General features: G+C 46.6%; 7 protein-coding genes across 7 annotated transcripts; 3 read left to right on the forward strand and 4 right to left on the reverse strand.

The window, feature by feature from the left end:
* Window positions 1–130: 130 nt before the first annotated feature.
* Window positions 131–1,109, reverse strand: F4822DRAFT_435016 (uncharacterized protein; the record flags this gene model as incomplete). The annotated part of the gene is made up of 2 exons (XM_051462111.1): window positions 131–666; window positions 725–1,109. 2 exons carry the CDS (start codon window positions 1,107–1,109, stop codon window positions 131–133), a joined length of 921 nt encoding a protein of 306 aa, XP_051308866.1.
* A 2,071-nt stretch (window positions 1,110–3,180) lies between these two features.
* Window positions 3,181–6,240, reverse strand: F4822DRAFT_440774 (uncharacterized protein; the record flags this gene model as incomplete). Its single annotated transcript, XM_051462791.1, has 5 exons — window positions 3,181–4,124; window positions 4,183–5,186; window positions 5,251–5,556; window positions 5,617–5,944; window positions 5,999–6,240. The coding sequence occupies 5 exons, from the start codon at window positions 6,238–6,240 to the stop codon at window positions 3,209–3,211; spliced, it is 2,796 nt and encodes a 931-aa protein (XP_051308867.1). The 3' UTR covers window positions 3,181–3,208.
* Window positions 6,241–11,055: 4,815 nt separating this feature from the next.
* On the forward strand, window positions 11,056–11,832 carry F4822DRAFT_422128 (uncharacterized protein). Its single transcript, XM_051459862.1, has 2 exons — window positions 11,056–11,424; window positions 11,493–11,832. Exons 1-2 carry the CDS (start codon window positions 11,320–11,322, stop codon window positions 11,628–11,630), a joined length of 243 nt encoding a protein of 80 aa, XP_051308868.1. The 5' UTR covers window positions 11,056–11,319; the 3' UTR covers window positions 11,631–11,832.
* A 175-nt stretch (window positions 11,833–12,007) lies between these two features.
* Window positions 12,008–13,170, forward strand: F4822DRAFT_422129 (uncharacterized protein). Its single transcript, XM_051459863.1, has 2 exons — window positions 12,008–12,139; window positions 12,247–13,170. The coding sequence occupies exons 1-2, from the start codon at window positions 12,126–12,128 to the stop codon at window positions 12,854–12,856; spliced, it is 624 nt and encodes a 207-aa protein (XP_051308869.1). The 5' UTR covers window positions 12,008–12,125; the 3' UTR covers window positions 12,857–13,170.
* A 358-nt stretch (window positions 13,171–13,528) lies between these two features.
* On the reverse strand, window positions 13,529–15,045 carry F4822DRAFT_422130 (protease prsW family-domain-containing protein). The gene has a single exon (XM_051459864.1). It carries the CDS (start codon window positions 14,732–14,734, stop codon window positions 13,754–13,756), a length of 981 nt encoding a protein of 326 aa, XP_051308870.1. The 5' UTR covers window positions 14,735–15,045; the 3' UTR covers window positions 13,529–13,753.
* Window positions 15,046–16,465: 1,420 nt separating this feature from the next.
* F4822DRAFT_435021 (GroES-like protein) lies at window positions 16,466–17,691 on the forward strand (the record flags this gene model as incomplete). The annotated part of the gene is made up of 4 exons (XM_051462112.1): window positions 16,466–16,604; window positions 16,662–16,672; window positions 16,737–16,845; window positions 16,943–17,691. 4 exons carry the CDS (start codon window positions 16,466–16,468, stop codon window positions 17,689–17,691), a joined length of 1,008 nt encoding a protein of 335 aa, XP_051308871.1.
* Window positions 17,692–17,883: 192 nt separating this feature from the next.
* On the reverse strand, window positions 17,884–22,377 carry F4822DRAFT_440780 (uncharacterized protein; the record flags this gene model as incomplete). Its single annotated transcript, XM_051462792.1, has 6 exons — window positions 17,884–18,828; window positions 18,885–20,506; window positions 20,562–21,492; window positions 21,572–21,715; window positions 21,773–22,306; window positions 22,359–22,377. The coding sequence occupies 6 exons, from the start codon at window positions 22,375–22,377 to the stop codon at window positions 18,131–18,133; spliced, it is 3,948 nt and encodes a 1,315-aa protein (XP_051308872.1). The 3' UTR covers window positions 17,884–18,130.
* Between the last annotated feature and the right edge of the window lie 127 nt (window positions 22,378–22,504).

Below are 22,504 nucleotides of genomic sequence, written 5' to 3' on the forward strand. Positions count from 1 at the left end.
CACCCGGCTTCCTGTACATATATATTCAACCGTGTATTTATATATAAAATACTTTGGTATCTTCCAAACTACACAATCCCCAACTCCTGAAATAGCAGAGACGGGATGGGTTAGGTATCTATCTATCTACCTAATAGTGCGTCCCATCCGCAAACGGATTCCCACCAGGCGCAGGACTCTTATCCCGCTTCGTCGGCAGAACTTCATCGATCTGCGGCGCGATATCCGTCGTGCTCTTACTCAACGCACTCGCCTTCGCGATCTGCGCCGCCTTCTGTCGCGCGCGGAGCTTACGCTCCTCGCGCTTGTCGCGGCAGCAGAAGAATATCAAGGTAGCGAAACCGACGGCGAAACATACGGCTAGGAATATAGTTACGATTAGCGCGCCGGTGTCGAGACTATCTTTGCGTCGCATGCAGAGGTTGTTCCCGTCTTTGTCGACGGAGCATATGTTTTCTGCTGCGCAGACTTGCGTCGGTACTTCGGTTTCGAAACATGGGAGTGTGGAGCCCGAGTCTGTGCCGGTGGATTGGATGGGGCATGAGTTGGTTTTGGTTAGTTTTTCGGTGCTGCATTGGATTGTGGGTGTGAAGGCTCCTGCGGTGGCGGATGGGGATGTTGCGGCTGTTGTGTCTTGCGGGACGGGGATGGGGGCGGGTGTTGGTGCTGGTGGCCTGTTAGTTACCTAGATATTTTTTTTTATAAGCGCATATGTGAGATTTACCTGGTATAGGTTCAGGATCACGTCTCCTGAGCTCAGCAGCGGATTGTCCGCTCTCGTCGCAGTTGTGTAGGATATAGCGAGCCTCGATACCGGCCTCGGCGGTTGTGCATCCAGCGTTACGGAAGCAGAGCTCGAGATCACCAGGCTCGATGAATGACGGCACATGACGGAAACAGTTTTCCAAAGAGCCCTTGTCACCGCAAGCTGCGGCTAACGAGAGGTCGACGGCGCCGCTGCGCACACATACCGAACGATCCGCTGCTGAAGCTGAGGTTCGGCGACCTGCGGCGGGGTTGGCGGCAAGGGAGGAGCCGGGTAGGAGAAGAAGGAGGGGGAGAAGAGTAGATGGTAGCGCGGCTGCGCCGGATGGCCTGGGGATTTGCATTTTGGAATGTAAATCGAGGATTTTGAGCTTCAAATAGTGATAATAAGAGCTGATTTGCTGTTGAGATCTAGAACCACTTATTCTGGCGTGTAAGTTACCTAAAAGAGTAGGTATAGGTACTTTGTGGGTGAGATATTTGAGTTGTGTTTTCCCTTCTAAACCAGCAATTTGAATAACACTCGCGGTAAGGCCAACGAGACTGCTGTCCAACGTAGAAACAATTTCCTCTTCGGCTTGTTTCTTCCAAAATGTCCAATCCTCTTACGATGGTGTTGATGACCCAATAAACATTCAATCAATGAGAACCTTACTAGTCGAGCCACGCAAGAGGTGAGTCCCTGCGTAATAAGGCTGACCAGGAAAAAAAAAAGGAGGAACCCAAAGAAATCGGAAAGTAAACGGAGAAGAGAAAAGTTCAAGAAGGATTTTTTTCAAAAAGGTGCACGGGAGTATGGGTTGAATTATGTATGTAAGAAAATGGCATCCTTCTGCTGGCGGTCCAGATGTAGCCTAGGCTAGTCAGTTCAAGTCCAGTCCAGCCCCGTCATGATGCTTTTTTGTTCTAGGGTCCAGTCGCCATCTCTCGTGTCTCTTTTTTTTTTCGACAGGGTCTAATGACTAGGGGACTATTCAGCTACCAGCTACTACTACTATGGAGTACTACCCACTGTAGCTATTTCTGAGTTGGCTAGCTAACAGCCAAGTGCCTATTGCTAGGTAGCATGTAGATAGGGTCCCCTAGCTGTTAAGTACATAGGCTAATGGTAGAATTGGGGGAAATGAGATTCTGAGGCTTTGTAAATTTGAGACCTATTTTGGTGCTTACCTGCGCATGACGGGGACGAATCATATTCGATTCTTTCAGTGAAATGCTGCGGAAGCTGCAGATTCTGCGGCCACCCGGACGGCGCAGTCAGCCTAGGACTTGAATATTGATTGGATATCTCTGACGAGGACGGGACGATCCCATTGGAGAAGCTTGAGTCAGGTCAGTTTTAGGTCTTAATAGAATAGATAAAGAAGATATGATATGATGATCTGTGTCTAACAGGTTACATGTTACTTATTTTTTATGCTAGATATGGTAAACGATCTAGGTACATGTAGATATCCTACATGTTTTAATTGTTGTTAGAATTTCGTTCGGTGAGGAAATCCTAAATTCATCCACCAACAAATATACTTCTACGATTATAATAATGTTGGCTTGGCTTATTTCAAGTTAGGCTGTTATGATTATCGGATAATGCTCTTCCTCTGCATGTCATCCCCATGATACGTACCATTTGATTGCTGATCAATTATGGATCTTTTCTACATTATGTAGGATTGGAACTTTGTTACGAGATAACCTATGGGATCCCCAGAAAACTTCACTTTTTCGTGTAACCATATACATTATTCGTATAAATCGGTACCTTCCACCAACGTCAATGCGAACGTCAAATAAATTCCCAACCGAGAAACCGAAGACCCCTATTCCCAGGCATCTTCTCTTGGCAATGCTTGTTGGTTTTTAAACCCCCTATTATTAAATAATACCCATGATAACTTCTTCCTTTAGAGCAAACGTACCGCGACGGGGGATGTTTAAGCGAAACACACTAATATAAATCAGGAAATAAGGCTGTACACCCTTGTCAATTGCGGAGGAGCTAACAGTGGCTGAGCCAAGACGTAGAAAGGCTTAGAGGGACGAGCTGAAGCGGGTTTGTATACCGTGGAATGTAAATGTTACCATCCGCATTCTGCCATAAGAATCATTTATTTCATGCCGTTTAAAAGCCGAAATCTTTTTGAAGCAATCAGAACTGCGCATATCATCAATTTATGTGAAGTATTCTGCATTTTTCATAATGAAATAAGTACCCAGGTATCTTTTTATGCATTACATAAGCTACTAACCGGTTTTGCTTTTTTTGCGGGGTGGGCTTGCGTTGAGCGATATAACCCAAACCATATCACGCCGACGAGCTCTATTCTTAAGATTTCATCATTCTTATCTATACCAAAATTAATAAATATTTTACATTCTTTTCCATAACAGTACTTCAAGGAAATAGTCGTTCAAATTCGTTACATATCCCAATCAAATCAGTCTAAAATATAGACTCTTCATCTCTTTTCGTGGCATTTGTCGTGAAGCTGGTCAAGAGTACCTCGCCCTTCTTCTGATCTGGATAATATGGTTCCAGTTCCGCCGTAATATTCGTAGCAGAGTCGCGTCTTTGCAGGATGGGGTCCTCCTTCACGTCCCCGATTGTTGGGGACCTGGCCTTCAGCGATCCGACCGGGTTCATCTGAATATCTCTAATGATGAATCTTCCAGCGCCACCATTCGCATTACCGCAGTGGATCACCGCTGTCAGGTTGACGTAAAGACTCTTCTTCACCTTCGTTACGCCTGTCTCACCCTCCGATACATGAAGGGTCCACGGTCCGAATGTCTTATAGTTGGCGTGATTGACTCCAATCTGGTAAGTATCTGAAGATTGAAAGTTGTCACTGCCAGTCCAGGTAGTAGGCGTTCCGGTCAACCATCGTACCGTACAGTCGGCGTTGCTAGTTACCATACTATCTCCGACCTTGTTGACATAACCCATGGCAAAGGTAAATTCATACTGGATCCCAGGGCACATCTTGACTTGGCTCTGGACCATAGCCGCATGGCAACCATCGTTTGGCAAGTTTGTCATTTCCACCAAAACAGCTGGGTCACTACCACCATTAGCTATATAATGGGTGCCGGAAAACTCGATATTGTCTCCTATGGTACAAGTCGGGTAGGCTGCCATAGTCCAATTGACGATGCTTGGATACCAAGTGGTGAAGTCGTTATTGGTGACGCTCTGCTCAGGTACACAGTCGCCTGGCTGCGGGACGTAGCATCGACCATCGAGACAGTACGATGGGTTACAGACGTTACCGCAAGAACCGCAGTTGTTGGGGTTGTTGCGGAAGTCTAGACATGTACTGCCGCACTGGTCCCTGGGGCATCCACACTTTCCACTTCGGCTGAGAGGAATTTAGCACGTCGCATTTTACGAACGAAAGATTGCGATAGATGACTTACCACTTTGAGTTCGGACCACACTGTCTTCCACAGTTACCACAGTTCGAATCATCGCTGCCGTGGATATCGGCACAGTAGAAGTCGCCGCTGCTGTAAACACACGTATCAGGCGGGCTAGAGCAAAAGCATCGGCACATAGAACCCTGCGCCTTATAAAAGAGATCACGACCCGTCTTTGTCGCAGCAACACCAGTGAAGTACCCCGCTTGCGCAGCACACGCAACAGCCGGTATAACCTCCCACCAACTATCAAAAGCATCCAGACACGAGAGAATCATCATAGTGCCGAAAATGCCATTGCAGCTCTGCCAACCGAAATCCTTGCACTGGTCATAGCAAAGACTCTGCACCGCGCAGGACCCGTCGAAATCGAATGGGCTGAGGGACCAGTAGTCGCTCAGGTTGTCGCAGAAATTGCCTTCGCCGTATTTATACCCTGCTTTGGTCCCGGCTACTAGGGCCGGAGGCGAAGCCGGACACTTTGGCGCTGGACCGTCGGAGTATGAACGCTTCATTAGGCGCGCCGCGAGTTCCTTGTTGCGACGGCGGTGCTTAAGCGCACTTTGGACTTCGGGGATGTTGACAGGGAGCGCTTTCATATTGTTCGCGGGCGTGGTTGCCTTGACGAATCGACTTGTTGATCCGTCTGTGCTCCACGTGTACTTCGATCCACCCTGCGAGACGCTGATGCGTCCGTAACAGTCTACGCTGAAGATTGTGGTTACGCGGTTGTTCTTGAAGCTTGTTCCCGTGGATGCGCTGACGAGTACGACGTTGCCCGTGTTGGTCATAGCGACGTATTGAGGTGTTGAGGAACCGGCGTAGACTAGATCGTATACGTTGGACACGCCGGAGATGGGCTGTAGGTAGAAAGCGGGTAGGACTAGGGTCTCCGGGTCGAGAAGAGGGTCGCCCGCTGCTGGGGCTTTGGTGGGTTGTTGTAGAGGCCCGATGGAGCTTGATGTTCGGCTGACCATTGGTATGAAATTCTCGTTCAGGACGCTCTATGATGTGTTAGCTTCGGAAACCCCTGAAAGACGATGGAAGACGATGAAAATGTCAACATACGAATTGTGCTGCCGATCCTGTCTGCACTAGACATGGTGCCGTTGGGATGTCGGTGGGCTGACCGATACCCGTCGTGATTGGAGGCGCTCCTTCCGCAACTACAGTAGGGAGTTGGAACTCCTCGTATGTGTACGTCGAGATGAATTCATCGTCATCATCTGGCGTCACTTGGGGACCGGTTGGAGTGTATGGTGGGTCGTTGGTTACCAGCGCGGTAGGGGTTTCGGCCGGCGCGAATGTTACTATTGCCTCAGTGGTGATCGAGGGAATGGTAGTAGCTGGTGTGGAAGTATCCAGTACAGGTCCCTATAATTTGTTAGCTCAGCTCGCTGAAAGCACCGGAAACGAAGAGAACAGCCGACCTACCGGACTTGCGACATCCCGAGGACAATTGATATCCCAGTAGATGTTCAGGTTGTACGGGTCTGGAGTGAAATCCTTAACCAAGGCATTCTTGTACAGGCGACATTTACCCCCAGTTGCGAGTTCGATGGAAAAGCTTGTGCAACCTGATGTCTTTTTACAGAGGGCAGAACATCCGTTGAAGCTGTTGTCGGCGATCTTGTTAGAAGATGTGAAGGCTTGGTTGAGCAACGACCTGAAGCCGTTGACCTGGCATATGTTCGTGCTAGTAGCACATCCTCTGTCATAGAAAGTATTGTTGCCGGATAAGATGTGCGCTAGGAGTGTATTGCTATAACGCCTGTTAGTCTTTTGGTATATATTTATCTTGGGTATGGGTACTTACACAGGTAGCAGGTATAGACGGCAGTGGCCATCTTCTACTGCATAGCTCTGGCATAGAAGTTGTGATGTGCACAAGGCACCACATTGAGCTGGTACTGTAAAGCTTGCTTGGGTTGTATCCCAATAGGCAGGGAGGATACGGTTTCCTTTGATGCCGCACTTCGCAGCCCGCTCGTCTAGTACCTCGTTACTAGAGGCTAAACCAAGCGACGCTGCGAGCGCCAAGAAATTTTGAAGGCGCATATTGGTATCGAAAGAGAAGATAATATTTTCCTATGGATGTATCTTCACTCACCTACACAAAATCCTCTAACGTCCGAAGAGGAACATACCATCTTTTGAACCCAACATCCTCCCACAAAACCATGGTTCTAGCCCTGCCGACACGGGAAGCGATTCACGAATCTCTGATCAGCGGACATATGTCATAGACTTCGCCTGAGGAGGCAAGGACATCTAGACTTTTCACGCCTGCGTGCATAGGTACTGGGCAGCAATCTAGATTGCTCCGTGTGGCTTGTGCTAAGGGCAAGATGGGTAAGTGTCGCGCGCAGATCGACGGAGTGGGCTCTGACGAAAAGGACGGCGAGATCTACCACGCTAATGATGCTAAATCGAGGGGAGAAGAACCCGTTTTGGGAGGTTGTGTTTGGTAGAGGGTATTGTTTTTGAGGTTATGCTTGCATATTTAGGTGCTTACTTAGGTAGGTTCTTAGGGATTCAGCTTCACGGGAAGTGCCGTATATGGTTTACATTACGTGCATGTTTGGACATGACGAGTAAGGACTTTGAGTCGACTGGAAAGCCAGACTCAGCGATACATATAACGCCTACATCTCTTTTTCTCTTTTTTTCAGGCCTATTGCCATACCTTGCAGATCGCATCTCGATGTCGGTGGCTGACATCCCCTGATTCAGGAACAGTTTAGGTACCATTCTGGTCGCCGAAGAACTGTGTAAGGTCGAAATTAGCTTAACGATGGCAATGTTCATGATGACGATAATCTCTGAAGATCCAGCCCTTCATTTCAAGGCCTTTAACAGTTCAGCTCGATCTAATACGACCCTAAGTCTTATATCAGTAAGTGGTCGATACCAGTATAAGTAAAAACCTCTCACTAGTTCGAAGATCTGCTGCTATAGATTCAGCTAACGCCTCTTCGGTTATCGTAGCTTTGGTTAGTATAGGGTTAGATGCTGAGCTAACCCAGCTTTTCGGCTAGTATGCGTTTAGCTGAGCTCTTAGTGCGATATATACTACTCAGAGATCTCCTTCTGTAATGATAGCTTGGATGTTGGGCCAGCGCATTGTATTTGTATAATGCATGATGAGTAGGGTTGTCCAAGCGCGACTGCTCAAGCCACGTGGCAGAGTGAGGGAGACCTCAGTTACGTCCAGGATATGTTATGCCTCGCAAAGGGTACTGATATGGAGCTCGACCAAGTGTTACAGCTCGTTATCTGTTGATATTCAATCTAATTGCCGTTTTCAATGTTGGGTCAACTCCATCAACTATTGCTTGTTAATGGGTCGAGCTCCGAGGTTTCCACGCTGAATTTAATGCCGCATATGGCTAATTGAAGTGCTTCTGTTCCTATTGGGGCTTCCTGTTATTCAATTCGAATTTTACTCACTTCACAAAATACCGGGAAAATGAATCGATCATCGCCATTGACTCTTCACAGCATATCAGAATGTCTGCGAACTAGCAGCATGGTACATTTCAGCCATCCACTTAACCAACATGTGAAAATCACTTGAAGTAATGGTAAATTTGGGTCCATTTCTTATATCTTATGCCTAATTGTGAATATGCACACCCAATATCCTTTTGTGGTAATACTCCGCTGGCAGATCATGTCTTAAGGCTACTATATAGGGGGTTGACAACTCGGTTGCCGCACAAAGAAGGTACGGGTAGTTGTTACGGGAACTACCATATACATACAAAGTAGCCTCTTTATTAAAAAGTTCTTTTGTCCTCATGTCAGCAATACAGGTCCCTTGCGGCAGTAAGGGGGGCCCTCCCAATACTTCCCCTGATAAATCGCTTCGTACAACTAGATTACTGATAGATCAACTTGAACTATCGACTTCAACTTACTTTGGGCTATATGCTCCTATACATATGTATGTGCCCAATAGATTAAACGACGTATACTTTGAGATTTCTACCTACATAGTACATAGGGCATTGAACCCAATATGCACCCCAATGTGACGTTCTGCTTGGTAGGCGCAGGTATAAATAAGAAGCGATGTGTATCGATTTGGTGAGAACTAAGTTCATAGGTATGTATTTAAATTTTGATATCTTTTCCATACGCATGCAGTAAACATGTCGTACGCTAAATATCTGCAACCCTATACTCGACCGCCAATAACGGCATCAATATCCAACTCGCCAAGAAGAAGGCTACTCAATACAACACCTTCCCTAAATTTGGCGAGCTTCCAAAAGAGATAAGAGACATGATATGGGATTTCGCAACCCGAGACAGACGGCCAGGTGCGCACTTCTTCCTTGTGACAAGTTCAGAAGAAGAAGCAGATTCTTTTAATCCCGAGGACGAATTCAATATACTTCGCAGTCGTCCGGGGAACTTGGATATGCGATTTCTCGCACCAGTGTATCTGAGGGACGAAATGACGGGCTGTTCTCGGACCGCGCATAATCTCTCCATGTACCTAGTCGATGGTGGGCTATGGACAGCATGCCATGATTAAAACACTATCTCGGATGGTTTCCTGGAGATGTGGTATGATTTATTGGTGTTAATATATGTGAGCGAACTATCTTGGGATCCTATCAATAGAGTACCTCGATCACAATAATGATAATTAGCCATGTGAACCGTGTTTCGATGGTCTCTGGACTTCTCAATCATCCCTGATAAGTAAAGAAAGCCGCGCTTCAAGAATCTCCACCTAGGATTGTGCCGAAGGCCCTTCCCTAATTTCAAACTACAGTGAAGTTAGCAAAACGCACTTGCGATAATTGGTACTACATATAGAAGTAGATATGTGTCCATAGATACCCATCTTCGAGTGGTTCCTGAAAGAAGTTGGATGCTGATCGCGCATTGCCCGATGAGTAGAACCTAAGGGTAACTATATGAGCTGGAAATAGCGATAGTGTCACTGCACGAAGACCCTCGCCACTTTCAAGGTTCAGGTATTCATGTAAGAAAGGGCCCCCTTTCCCTTGACTTTTTAGTATAAATTTCTCCATAGGTACTACTCCTCTATTGCTCAGGGGCGAGGTAGCCCTTTCTCAATCTGTCCTGCGGGCAGCATACGTGCATTTGGTGAGACGAACTTTGAGTATAATTGTATACTAAGCCTTTTGCTCTTTGCTCAAAGGAACATCTTGGGAAGGTGCATTATCTCTTACGGTAGGAGTAACGAGTGGCATAACCCTGTGTACTAATCAAGCCGAGCAATCAAAGTTCAAGGCCTATTTAAATCCAACGCCGTACTCTTGATCCCTTTCCTCTCCCTCTTGTCCTTTTTCATTTTCCCCATCTTCTACATCTTCTCACCACCAGTCATAAAAACAACCAAGCTTCTTTTACACAAGAGATGCCTAGCCTCAACAGTAGATAGGCTATACGAGCCGTGACCAGATTATCTCACATCTCGCATTTTCATCTTCATTATCCTACATGACATCACTATTAGGAGATTAATTACGAAAGTGAGCGACAGCGTTTGCGAGGGTCTCGCGACGAATCAGCATATAATTCAGTGGTTCGTCAGATACATCCACCGTCCTTGGTTAAAGCTTACAACAAGCTAACAATACCGAATTATTTAGTTCGGCCCCCAAAAGGTAAGCCCTTGTGCTATCTCGGCCTACTCTACCCATAAGGGCACCACCCCCACCAAAGGTAGCATACTTCTACCTATACCCTCTTATAAAAATTACTCAATTAACTTATTCTTTAAATAATAGAAACGCAAATTGGTGGATGTAAGCTTAGCCAAAACCTTCAATTATTAGTTTTATATCCTTAACATGCATTTAGGACGGGAGCCCTGAGGTGAGAAATAAGCTTATACCAATTAACCCAAGGTGCATACTCAACTGCTTCATGTCGCAGTTCGCTCAGGGCAAGGTGGAGGTAAGTAATACTCCCATCTACTATGGGTCTAATATTGATCATTTACAGAACCTCACGGCCCACCTCACGGTAGGCTTCATTCATCTGCAATTGTATTTGGGAGACTAACTGATTCACGATTTATTCAAGGCCGTGTACAGCCTGATTCGTGTAGGTTAAGCCGCATTACTATTAATTTACACATATGCTAACGCTATTACCGCATTATAGGCCTTGAAAGAAGACTCTGGAGGCACAGGTTAGTTCCTTCTTGCACTTGCAGTTAAGTGGATGTGGTTTTGCCAACTTGTCTACTCTAGGGGATCGCCGAGTCGATGGTTGTACGTACATTTGCGTTACCCATTCCCTCACATACGCGACTACTAATATGTGCCATTCTTATAGGGGTGGGAGGACAAGGCCAACGTAAATATACACGACCCCTATGCCGTCATTAGCTATTCGTTACTAAGATAAGACAGGAGCGGAAGAAACAGACAACGCCGGAAGATAGGGTTGCGGTAGGTACTTACTAATAGAACTAACTTAATACATTGTACTAATATTGACATATAGGCCCGCCTCGAGGAAGTCTGCGCTGCTAAGGTAAGTTGGATTATTTATAGGCACATCTTGGTACTTACCTCATATCTACTTGGGGCGCGTAAGGGGATAGGAGACTACCTAGGTAGAAAGCAGGACGTGGGAAGTAAAAGCTTTATCCTAAAATACATACCTAATACAACGACACAATTGCTATCCTCCTTCTATGACCAACTTTGACGTGAAGTCTCAGTATTGCCGCATATCGCGCATGTCTTCGGCGGAAAGATAGGCGGCTCATGCGCAATCTGCTAGAAAGTGATGTTGTTCTTGAAATGGGAGAGGAGCGAGAGAAGCGAGAGAGGAATTAGATAATCATAGGTACAATCTGAGACAAGTGGCACGTGACTACCTAGTTCGTGGCGCTGGCTTCCGGAATGACGCATACGTCATTGCGTACGACTCGAAGCTTGTTCCAGATTGCCTGCCTAATCTTTATAAGAGCACACTTCGGAAAGAGTTCGACCATTGCGCATCTCTTCTACCACAATTTATAACTCTCCTACAACAACATCAACAACAACAAAAAAAAAGAGTTCAACTTTCTCTACATCGCTGATTTTCATATTCAACCCACACACTCTCTTAAGAATAGTCTGGCTAAATCTAGTCACAATGCCGCTTGTCGTACCTGGTATTAACTCGCAAGATGATAAGACCACCGAGTGGGCAAACAAGCTGGTGGGAAAGACTGTAAGCGACAACAGCCACAGCGAAACGGTATGTACGATTCTTCTCCAGAATTTATGATGGTTTATGAGTTACTAACTAATATATCAATTGTTTAGAACTTCTGTAAGAAGGATCTCCCGCAACGATGTCGTGTTATTCAGCCCGGAATGATGGTAACTAAGGATTTCGTCCCCGATCGTCTGAATGTCCACGTCAAGGATGACGGTACCGTGAGCCATGTCCAACATGGTTAAATACGAACCGTTAGTGGGGATGGAGAATACATTATCGCAATTTCAAGGCCGGATCAGATCAGTCGTTCTGGAAATTGGGATGTCGTTTCGTTAGCAGGGCGCGAAATGTGTTACAAGTCTCTATCATCTGTCATCACCTACCTAGGTACCTCAATATGAGATAATAATAATGGATGTCTAATCGTGATATTTCTCGCATGAAGATCAGCAGATCAATGACCTGCAGCATGCATGTCCCCCTCTCTCCATCTACGTGATGACTTCAAATTGCATGTTTGTCAAGATTGCGATGTACCTTTGTATTGTTAGATAGTTGCCCCACTAAAATGCCCCGCGCTTAAATCGTAGACTGCGGGGCATTATCAACTGCCCCTCCAGCCCCTCCAAACTTTCAGAAGCTTCCCATTCTCAATATTATTAGCAGGCCCATCATCATTAATACCAACAGTATACCTCCCAATTATACAAATCAATTGACCCTTCATATCCAACAAGATGTTTAAGAAAGAGTAAGTTCATTATTCCCTCCTTTCCATTCCAACACTCCAGTACAAAAAAAACTCCGAAATACAGACAAACAAGCTAACCCCGCCCTTCCTTTACCACCCCATCATAGAATATCAACAGCCCCCAAATCCAAACTGAAGTCCTCAGTCCAACGCGGTCTTCGCCAATCCTTACTATCGACATATCCCCTCCTAACACCCCATGCCGAGGAAATCATCCCCAAAAAGGGCTCCCTCGAGGCTATGAAATTGCCAGATCGTTGTACACTCTACGTTCTTGACGCGCAGCCACTGTTTTTTCAACATGATACTTCGTCTACGCTACTCCCGCATCTGCGGTTGGTGCATAGGTTTCCGGATGCGTTTCCGAGTATACGGATAGACCGCGGCGCGATTCGGTTCGTGCTTTCGGGCGCTACGCTTATGGCGCCGGGGTTGACGAGTGTGGGGGGACGGTTGCCGAGTGGGGTGTTCGTTGGGGAGAGTGGGAGTGAAGTACCTGAGGGAGGTGTGAAGGAGGGGTTGGATGAGGAGGAGAGGTGGACGAGGGAGTTGGAGAAGGGTGAGCCGGTTGTTGTTAGGGCTGAGGGCAAGACGGAGGCTTGTGCTGTGGGCTTCCTGGTTATGGGGACTAAGGAGGTTAAGGAGAAGGGGAAGGGTCCGGTTATTGAGGATGCGCATTATTTGGGTGATGGGTTGTGGAGGTTGACTACGGATTAAGGCGTACTGGAGTAGTTCGTGTTTTAGCGACAGTGAGACGGATCACAATGCCGGCGGTATCCGGCTACAGGCTGGGTAGACTACTTCGTTCAGGAGGACCCTTACGCTGGCATGAGACACGATGGCACTTTCATAGCACATCACAGGCATCATAGGAGAATTCCTTAATGGCGGAACACCAGACGAAATTGCTAGGAATTGACGATGAATAAAGGACAATTCTGCGCAAATAACTAGGTTGTTGTGGACTTTATGGCCTTGGACTTAGAGTAACCTCAATATCTACCTATATTCAATGAGATACGTGCTGAAAAGGTTGTTCGGACAACTTGCCGTATATTGAAGTTTCGGATCTATCCGTACACTGGCAACCGTTAAATTATGTGGGAAAATGCCGATCCGTAAAATTGCATTTCCACAAAGAAACAAGATTGTTATCCAGTCCTTGTGTCCCTATAAAAAAGACTCAGAAATGACATTATAGAACAGATATATACGAAGTAGGTTTAGATTCAATCTTTTTGAGTAATTTGGCATAATTCAAGATCATCGGAATTCCGACCGATACGAGGCCGATTTGACCGTCAGCATCGGAGTTGTTCCGAAAATATGTGAGCATCGGAACGCTCCGAAACATGTATGGACGGTCGGGTCCGTATTTCCGTCTCCTACGTAGATTTCGGCGTCTTATCCGAAAACAACATTCCACCTTCAAACCTTACGAAATATCATTGCCTTCCCCATGCTCTTTTGTGAAAATTTGCATGAGAAATTGGAATACATCAAAAATAGATGATAATTGAGATGAGGGTATCATTAAGCGAAAATTGAGCTGGGCTATATAATAAAATACATATGCAAACCCTACAATAATGGTGCGATACCATTGTAGACCTCCTATTTCGATTTTTCCCGCTGAGCTTTCCAACTCTCAAACCTCTTCTGAGTAACATAAGTCAACGTCCCAAGTATCGCCGCAGCAATACCAAGTAAAAGCACCAAAGACTTCCCCTGCGGATGCACCCATCCCACATTCCCATCCAATGCACTAACACCAAACAACGAGAAATCCCAAATTCCATGAAAAAACACGGGAACTAGCATCATCCTCCCTAGACTTATATCCTCCCCGCGGAAATCCCGACGTGAGGCATCGAAAGCGGTGAGGATACCACCCATCATATGCATAGGCGACCCCAAAACCACGCGCTCGATAACCGTCAACGCGAGTTTTCCGAAATTCGTGGTTTGTTGTACGGCGGCGGCATACACGAAGCCGATATTTTCGATTGTGCTGAAACCGAGCGCGGAAGCGGCGCCTAGGGTTATGTAATCGCGTTCGCTGATTACTCGGCCCCGGCGACGCGCGTATATTATACCGGTGTATTTTAGTAGTTCTTCTGGGAGCGCGGCGGCGAGGAAGGCGAAGAGGAACATGAAGACCCAGTATGACCACTGTGATGCCATTTCGCGTCTAAGCGCTAGGGTGTCTGGCTTTAAGCTGGCGACGTCATCTTCACTCCTCTGCATCTCCTTGAGAAAGGCGGATGTGGTGTCTTGGAAGAGGGCGAGTGCGAGGGTGTAGGAGATTAGGGATTGGATTATTATGATGGCGATGACGCCCACGGTGCCGGTGAGTACGTATGTCCAGAGGAGTGTTTCGGGGTCTGTTTTTTGGGGTGGGGGGCGTGTGTTGTTGTGATGGATGAGCCACAATGTGGGTGCTAGGATTAGGAGGGAGAGGGCGCCTGTAATGGGGGAGGAGATGGATAGGGTGATGAAGAGGGTGGGTAGCACGGCCCAGAGCAATATTTTCGTAGACTGAGCGAATGGATGCGGACTCGGACCCGGTGGTTTAGTTTGGGCGACTGATGCCATTTTGAGGTATTGTGGTGGTTGTCTTTGGAGGAATATGAGATGGCTCGGTGACGTCAGTGATCCCTTCGTTGAGCGTGAATTGACTCCTATGACCAATATCGGACGGATTATGTCGCTATTCCATGAGTACCTCGGATAGCATTTTCATTGATACGCAAGGCGAATGAAGAGGGCTTTATAGGAAGCGACATTGATATAATACGGATAATTTTGGATTATGACTCTTTGGAAATCACACAGAGTCGTCTTGGCGTTTAAGAATACGGCGTATTTGGCTACCGCGTAACTGCATATTGTCACCTAACGAAGCCCGATAGTCCATCAATGCTCTTAAGATGCATATAATCTACCCCTATTCTTCTATCAAGTATAATGTCTCGTATATCCGCATAATAACCCCTAACACCACTACATTCTGAAGGAAGACGTCGAAAGTCGAACTATATCTTCAGGAACTTCGGAGTATTTGAATCAGTTTCATTGCGGATTGTTATCATTCCGTTGCCGAATTACCAATTTGATTGTCTTGCTGAAAGTAGACGAGGGTATCCTTGGCCAACTAGAGGTAAGTGGAGTGCTCTAAACTACCGAGAAAAAAATGTTCATACCCTTTTCAGGAAGCACTTCGTAAGGAAATTTCAAAATGGGAATATGTAGAAGCCTATTATTGAAATAGCAATCCAGTCCTAAGCAGGATAGGTACCTGAGTATAGAGCAGGTTGGGGGCAGCCTGGTTCACCATAGAACGGCCAGGAACGCTGGAGGCATTTGAAGGCGAAGGACCGTTGGAATATTCTATAGATTTTCTTGATCCCAGTGCTTGGTTTGAATATACGGGTGATATTGTACCCGTCGGATGCATGTTTCAATAAAAAGGGGGAATGAAAAAAAGACTATGGAATTGTACGCATTGAATGTCGGACTTTATTTCCTATGAAACTCATCGGTGATAGGAAAATTTCGATATTTTAAATCTTCAATGCCGTTTACTCATTCATTACGAAGCCCGTCTAGTTTTTCCTCTATATTGGCGTATATACTGCTATTGGTCTAGCTTGAGTAGATTTGCTCCGAGGCTCGTAGTTAAAATTGGATAAAATCGGGACTCCTCCGAGGCTGATGGATATCGGATGGATCCACCGGCCACATCTTTCTCACCTCGGTATTCAGTCACGAGAGCAGAACACAGACAAATTGGATGGACTCTCGGCGTAGTCTAACATTCTTCGGTTTATTGGGAAAGAATACACATTTGGTCTGGTATAGACTACTCGCATAAGCAACGATAGAGGCTGGCAATCTAGTACTACCCTATCATCATAACTACGATGCCGGGATAGCAGGAAATCAAACGGCGTGTGTTAGGCCAACTCTAGAGTGTGGGCCTTCGCCTCCTATGCCCACATCTTCATATCGAAGTAGGAGAAATACTCTAGATTAAGACGAATCGCGAGATTAGTTACATAGGTAGCTAGACTAAGTGCGGCCCATTCCGCAATTGCAGCTTAACGTCATCGAAGTATGTGGATTTTTTGCTACAACCGGTATCATCGGCCCCTATTATCTTGAAATGAAAATCTTTCATAGTGGTTTGTAGGCATATAAAAGTATTTTGTTATGTTTTATTTGGTTCTGAGTCTTTCTTAAGTTCCTCATAAGTTCTATTTTCACCCAATCATCCACAGCAGGCTCACTTGATTTATATTTTCCATACCCAAATAAACCAAAAGAATGGCGGACACTATAACATTCACCGTTTTCAAGGGCGATAAGTCTGGTTCGCCGAAACAGGCGACTACGACCAAGCCCAGACAGCTCTCAGGGGACGACGTCCTTATTAGAGTCACGGCATCTGGATTATGCGGAACTGGTGAGTTTAGACCAGAAATCTCAACTTAGAGCAACAGGTCACTAAAACTACTTCCAGATCTTCACTATGTAATGACCTACATTCCATATGTAGATTCGACTTTTTGAGCTGTTGGACTAATATCGCTACTAGAGAACCGATGACATGGTCCTAGGACACGAGGGTGTGGGTGTAGTCGAAGCCACCGGACCGGCTTGTAAGCTACTCAAGAAGGGTGATCGAGTCGGCTGGGGTTACGAACGTATGTGGTTACCTACACAAATTCCTTTTACTCTTTTATGGCTTCTGGGATATGGTTATGGTGTGGAGTAAGTGATCGCTGACTTGCTTCGCTTTAGACGATTGCTGCGGCTACTGCCAACAATGTCTCACAGGAAACGAGACATACTGCCCTCAGCGCGCTATGTACGCCTGGGCGGACCGAGATCAAGGCAGTTTCGCTTCTCACGCCGTGTGGAGGGAAGCTTTCCTCTTTAAGATCCCGGATGGGATGTCCGACGAAGACGCAGCTCCTCTTCAATGCGGTGGCGCGACGGTGTTCAACGCGCTTCACGCCTACAACGCCCAACAGACAGAAACCGTCGGAATTATGGGCGTCGGAGGTCTTGGCCACTTGGCTATTCAATTCGCCGCGAAGATGGGCTGCCGGGTTATTGTTCTGTCCGGTACCGAGTCAAAGAAGGAGGAGGCGATGCGATTAGGGGCACACGAATTCATCGCCACGAAAGATCAGAAAAAATTAAAGGTATCACATCTTCTCAATCGCTTATTAGTTACCACTTCCGCCCAACCGGACTGGGACCAACTCCTCCCGATTATGGCACCCGGATCGTCCATCCACCCACTCTCCGTTACTGACGGCAACTTCGTGATCCCTTATATGCCTCTAATAGCGAATGCTATAACGATCCAAGGGTCTGTTGTTGCTTCAAGATATGTTCACCAGCGTATGCTGGACTTTGCTGCTCTACACAATATCAAGCCTGTGGTTCAGACCTTCCCGATGACTGAGGACGGAATTAAGGAGGCGATGGATAGATTGGAGGAGGGTAAGATCAACTTCCGTGCGGTCTTGAAACCGCAGTGATCCGGTGGCATTTGTATAAGTTAATTGGTTCCACGTGATGAAGAATAGGAAGTGAGACAAGGGTATAGCGATAGAAATTCCGGTTCAGGGGTAGAGTTAATATGAGCCGTTTACTTTTTTCTCTTTAGGGATATTCAGATTCTCGAACGATTGGTTTGCTATATTCATAATGATAGAACTACAAAATGTATCAGGAAACATAAGACATTATATCCGAATATGCCCAATTTACTCATTCGAGTTCGGGGCCAGGCTTTTCTCACATCGGAAGAGAGCCGATGGGAAATGGCCCCACTCGGACTTTATCCGATGAACGCCACCCCCTGAGACCGACCGAAAACCCGCCTCCTCCCAACGGCAACTTTCTACTTAGGTACCCATCAAAATATATATCGTGAAATAATCGGTAGGTCCAATATAAATATCCTGATCGCCTGGATTATGCGCACGATAAGTATGCTTTCCTAGTCCAATCCAACGAGTTTCGCACCACGACGTTGAATCTTCGATCCGCATTGATGAAGTCCCCGCGAAGTTGTGCGTATGTCCTAGTTTCCTCTACCAATTGGGGATCTTCGCTATCGGAAGCTTCATCCCATGTTCTCCACCCTTTCTTCCCATCGATTTTCCATTCAATTACCGTGGGTGGGTAATTATTGCCTCCTTCTTCGACTGAATGATAGACACCGTCTAAAGCCAGGGCGAGCCTATCCTTATTTTCTTTATTTCCGGGTTTCGAAGAGTGGTATATGATTCTCGGGTTGCGACTAGGCGTCGAGTTGGGGAAGAAGGCGGGGTTGGTGAGGGTTTGGATCTGGGCCTCTTCCTCTGTGTCTCCCTTTACCAGATGAAGTCTCACAACTTTCGGATTACACGATAGCAACGGTAGGCAGAGATACACCATATCTACATCCCAGTGGGTCAGAACATACGGCGCTCGGAGTTTATTCGTCTGCGCGCCTAATTTGTAGGTCAAACGCTGAACTTCGACGCATGGACGCATCATGTCGTTCTCGCTTGACTCCTCGAATGGGAAGACAGATAAGAAAACTTGGCATGTTGACCCGATATCTCCATTGTTATCGATCATGATTAGGAGATAATAGATATACCGACCGCATGGAGAAAAGCGCATCTCTAAAGTATCGTTAGCGAGTCCACGGAAATAGATTTCGGGTCGAGTATTGTCTTACCTCTACAGTTAATAGGTGCTAATGATCTGGCTGCTGCGGGCTCTTCTATCGCTCGAGAAGAAATCTCACCGGTACTCAAATCGATGATTTGAATCTCATCGAGGCTCCGGGAGCACACTGCAATTTTGCGGTTAGGATGGAAGGCGCAAGATATTTGCGACCGGTCATTTAACCATGGAATCCAAATTGGGTTCTCCCCATCGCAACAGAGAAGCAGGCAATCAGATACGAGAGTTTCGCTATCTTCATCGTCGCTAGTATCGCCATCGGAGACACTCCATCCCCCATCCGTATCCGACGCCGAATCGTAGCCTGAGTCAACATCTTGTTTCTTCGCTTCTTCGGAGCGTGTGCTTGTCAGGTGGAATGCTAGCGCCGACCAATCTGCCGACGCGGACTTCGACTCCGTAACGAGGATCCATCCCATCGTAGAACTGTCTGAGGCGCGGCAAAGGTCTGGAGCTCGGAATGCGCGTGTCTTTCCTTCGTAATAGTGTTCCACTTCAAGATTGGCTAAGGGGATAGACCACGTCACTGGGTCAGTAGGATGTGGGCTGTGAAGCTGCTCGCTAAAACGAATGAGCCTTCCAGCTTTCTCTCTCCTCGATTCCATCGGGATAATCCCACTTTTGGATAGTACACCTGCAGATATCGGTCCTTCTTGCCAACGTGTTGTGTCTCCATCTACATATGTGATACACGCATGGGGCTTCGACTTTTCGTAAAACGTACTCGACAAGGCTACATCGGATGCTTCCGAAGGTACTCTGATAGCTGATATTCGCATGTTTTTTGACATCATCGACGCAAGCCCTGGAAGTACACGGCTTCCTGCTTGGTCTGTCTGGCAGTAGCTGCTGGCGGCCTCTGGGTGCCGAATCAAAGTCTCGTGCCATTCTCTGATAAAGTTGTATAGCATTCGTGAGATGTTGCATCCGCCCGGTTCGTAAAATTCAACCCAGTCTGGTAACGGAACTGCAATGCTGTCTAATCTACCTAACTCTCCGCTTTCTAGTCGTAGCGCGACGGCTGTCCCACGAATATTCGTATACCGGGCAAATAGGTGGGGACGTACTTTGACTTGCACGGCCAAGCAAGTTGAGAATGCCACACTCTCAACTAACGACTTCACTTCAAGGAAGAGCTCTTCCGAATTGTCAGCTTGATTGAGATGTTCGAACCAGAATGCGGCTGCATATTTCAAGAAAGCATGTTCTTCATTGTTAGCCAAGATCATGGGTATGTCGACCTTACTCTGGTAGCGCTTGAACTGGAGGTACTTTAAACAATACTGTCCAAGCTCCAGATTACCTTCTTTTCCGCTGATGAAGAAGTATCGCAAGTCGGCTCGATCCTTTGGTATTCCTATTCTGTCTAGGTCTTCTTTGAAATAATCCTGCACGGATTTATGCACGAATTTCACCTTGGGGTCGTTTTCTGCTTCATCTGAAGACTTCTCTAGTTTTATGAGAGATCCGCCGAGCGATTGAATGACTTCAAGGCAAGGCACACGATTCGGTTGGTGATCATCGTATTCAATTCCTTTCATGATAGCCAGGGCATTGCATAGCTCTTTCACGGTAAGTGGCTTCTTCGCGTATACCATAAAAAGGAAGATACGTCTATAGCATGTGATTAGAAATGTATGATGTTTTTGAATGATTGATTGGGACATACCTCGCAAGGTTGCGTTCGGGTTCTGCTCTTCGAGCTATGTTCTGAAGGCAGCGAGTATAGCAACCCGTTAGTTTACGTGGAAATTTTTGTAACTCATCGTGAATCTCATCGTTACAGGTGATGCCGTCTCCACATAGGATATTGAACATGAGGGTAGAGTAAAGGAAGTTTTCTTCCGAGGACGCAGTATAGTATCGAACGCATTCGGCACATGTTTGGCGCGCCAGTTTCTCGCCCCGAGAACTTAGGAACACCCCAATATCGTCCCCTATTGCCCCCGTGGGTGGGCTGATTTCGATAGCCTGTACTTCTTCCATAATATTTCGAATGGGTGCCTCATTAAGGCTGGTAAAGAACCATTTCGCTATGCCGCATGTGTCAAGGCGTGTGAGACGACGGAACATGGAGAGCGCTTTTTCTACATCGGAACATTCGTCCAACCCATCAATTATGATATGGATCCTCGGCATCTGCGCAATGAATGCTTCGACCACCTGGATCGCTACCTCGGGGTCTTGTAATTGGTAGGCGTGGTGCTCGACTTCTTCCTTGTAGCACTCTTCTGCTTGGTCGGGAATTCTTCCTTGGATTGTTCTTAATTGGAGGGCAATTGATCGCAGCGCAGTTAACGGGTTTTTTCTAGTGGGATCGTCATACGAGTATCGATAGTAGACGACCTGATTATTCTCCTGGAGATGATAAGCGACCACAGTGGATAGGACCGTCTTACCGGACCCAGGTGGTGCATGATACCAGGCTACGGTACTCTCCTTGGCTTCATACCAAGACTTGAAAGACTCTTGTTCAAAGATCCAGTTGCAAGTACCATCCTGGCGAATATCATGGATATCCCTAAGATCACTACGGAAGAGTAGCTTAGAGATATCTTCTCCCCCTGAAATCCACTTCGCGATCTTTTTCGTCAGGTTCACTAGTGGATCAATTAGTCAACTCCTTATAAAGCACTACTGAGGTAGTATTGGGGTTTCTGAATGTATTTGAGCACTCACATGCTTCGTTTTCTCGGGACTCCGCTGCAGTGGTCGCTTGAGCCAGCATCGAGACCGCCCGGGAATTATTTTGCAGCTTCCCCAAACATTCTTTCCACTCAACATCAATAGGCTTGACCATATTAATTGCAGCAATCCTAATTACTTTACCCCTATATTTAGCAATTATACGAACAGACATGTAGCGAAAGGGATACATACGGCTTCGATCTAGGATCTGAGAAGCCCTCTGCCAGAACACGATAATCGCCTTGTAAGCCTCAAGGAGCAGATCTTGAAGCTCTTCAGACTTCTCGTACGCGACTGAAAACTTATCGTAGCAGCGCAAGTTTCGCGCGATCTCAACCATGATATCGACTATCCTGTCAAAAGCGGCGGCCTGTTTGGAGGCCAGTTGTAGTACAAGCTTGGCGGCACCAAAGGCGATACCGACTTCAGGCGACGCCGACTGGGACATCTCGCCACATATTGTCATGAGGTTAGTGAGGCTACTTATGAAGGGTTCAAGTTTAGAACAGAGTCGAATGAATCTACTCTTGCTCCGCTTCTTCTCTTGTAGCTCTTCGATGTATTTGGATAGGTCTTGAGCATGCCTTTCGCACTGATTACTCTCACTAGTAGTCTGTAATTCATTTTGAGTTGCCAATACTTTCTCGTAGAACTTGGTCTTCTTGTCTTCGTCGCGTTTCAGCTCCGATATCCACTGCTGTAGCGCCCTCGAGAAGGGAGAGGCGGCTTCGGGCGGTGTGGTGCCAGTAGTGATGATTCCAGTGTCATTCATCATTGCGTCGGCTATAGTGAGGCATGAAACCATTCTATTAGGAACATCGGGGGCTCGAAAATGCAGCAGTGATGTATATCCACTCTTTACTTCGGTGAACGAGATCACCAGGATACGCTAGAATAAAATTGGGCAAATCAGACGATAACAAC

The sequence above is a fragment of the Hypoxylon trugodes genome, assembly GCF_022578975.1.
Source record: "Hypoxylon trugodes strain CBS 135444 unplaced genomic scaffold F4822scaffold_12, whole genome shotgun sequence".
Taxonomy (NCBI): Eukaryota; Fungi; Ascomycota; class Sordariomycetes; order Xylariales; family Hypoxylaceae; genus Hypoxylon; species Hypoxylon trugodes.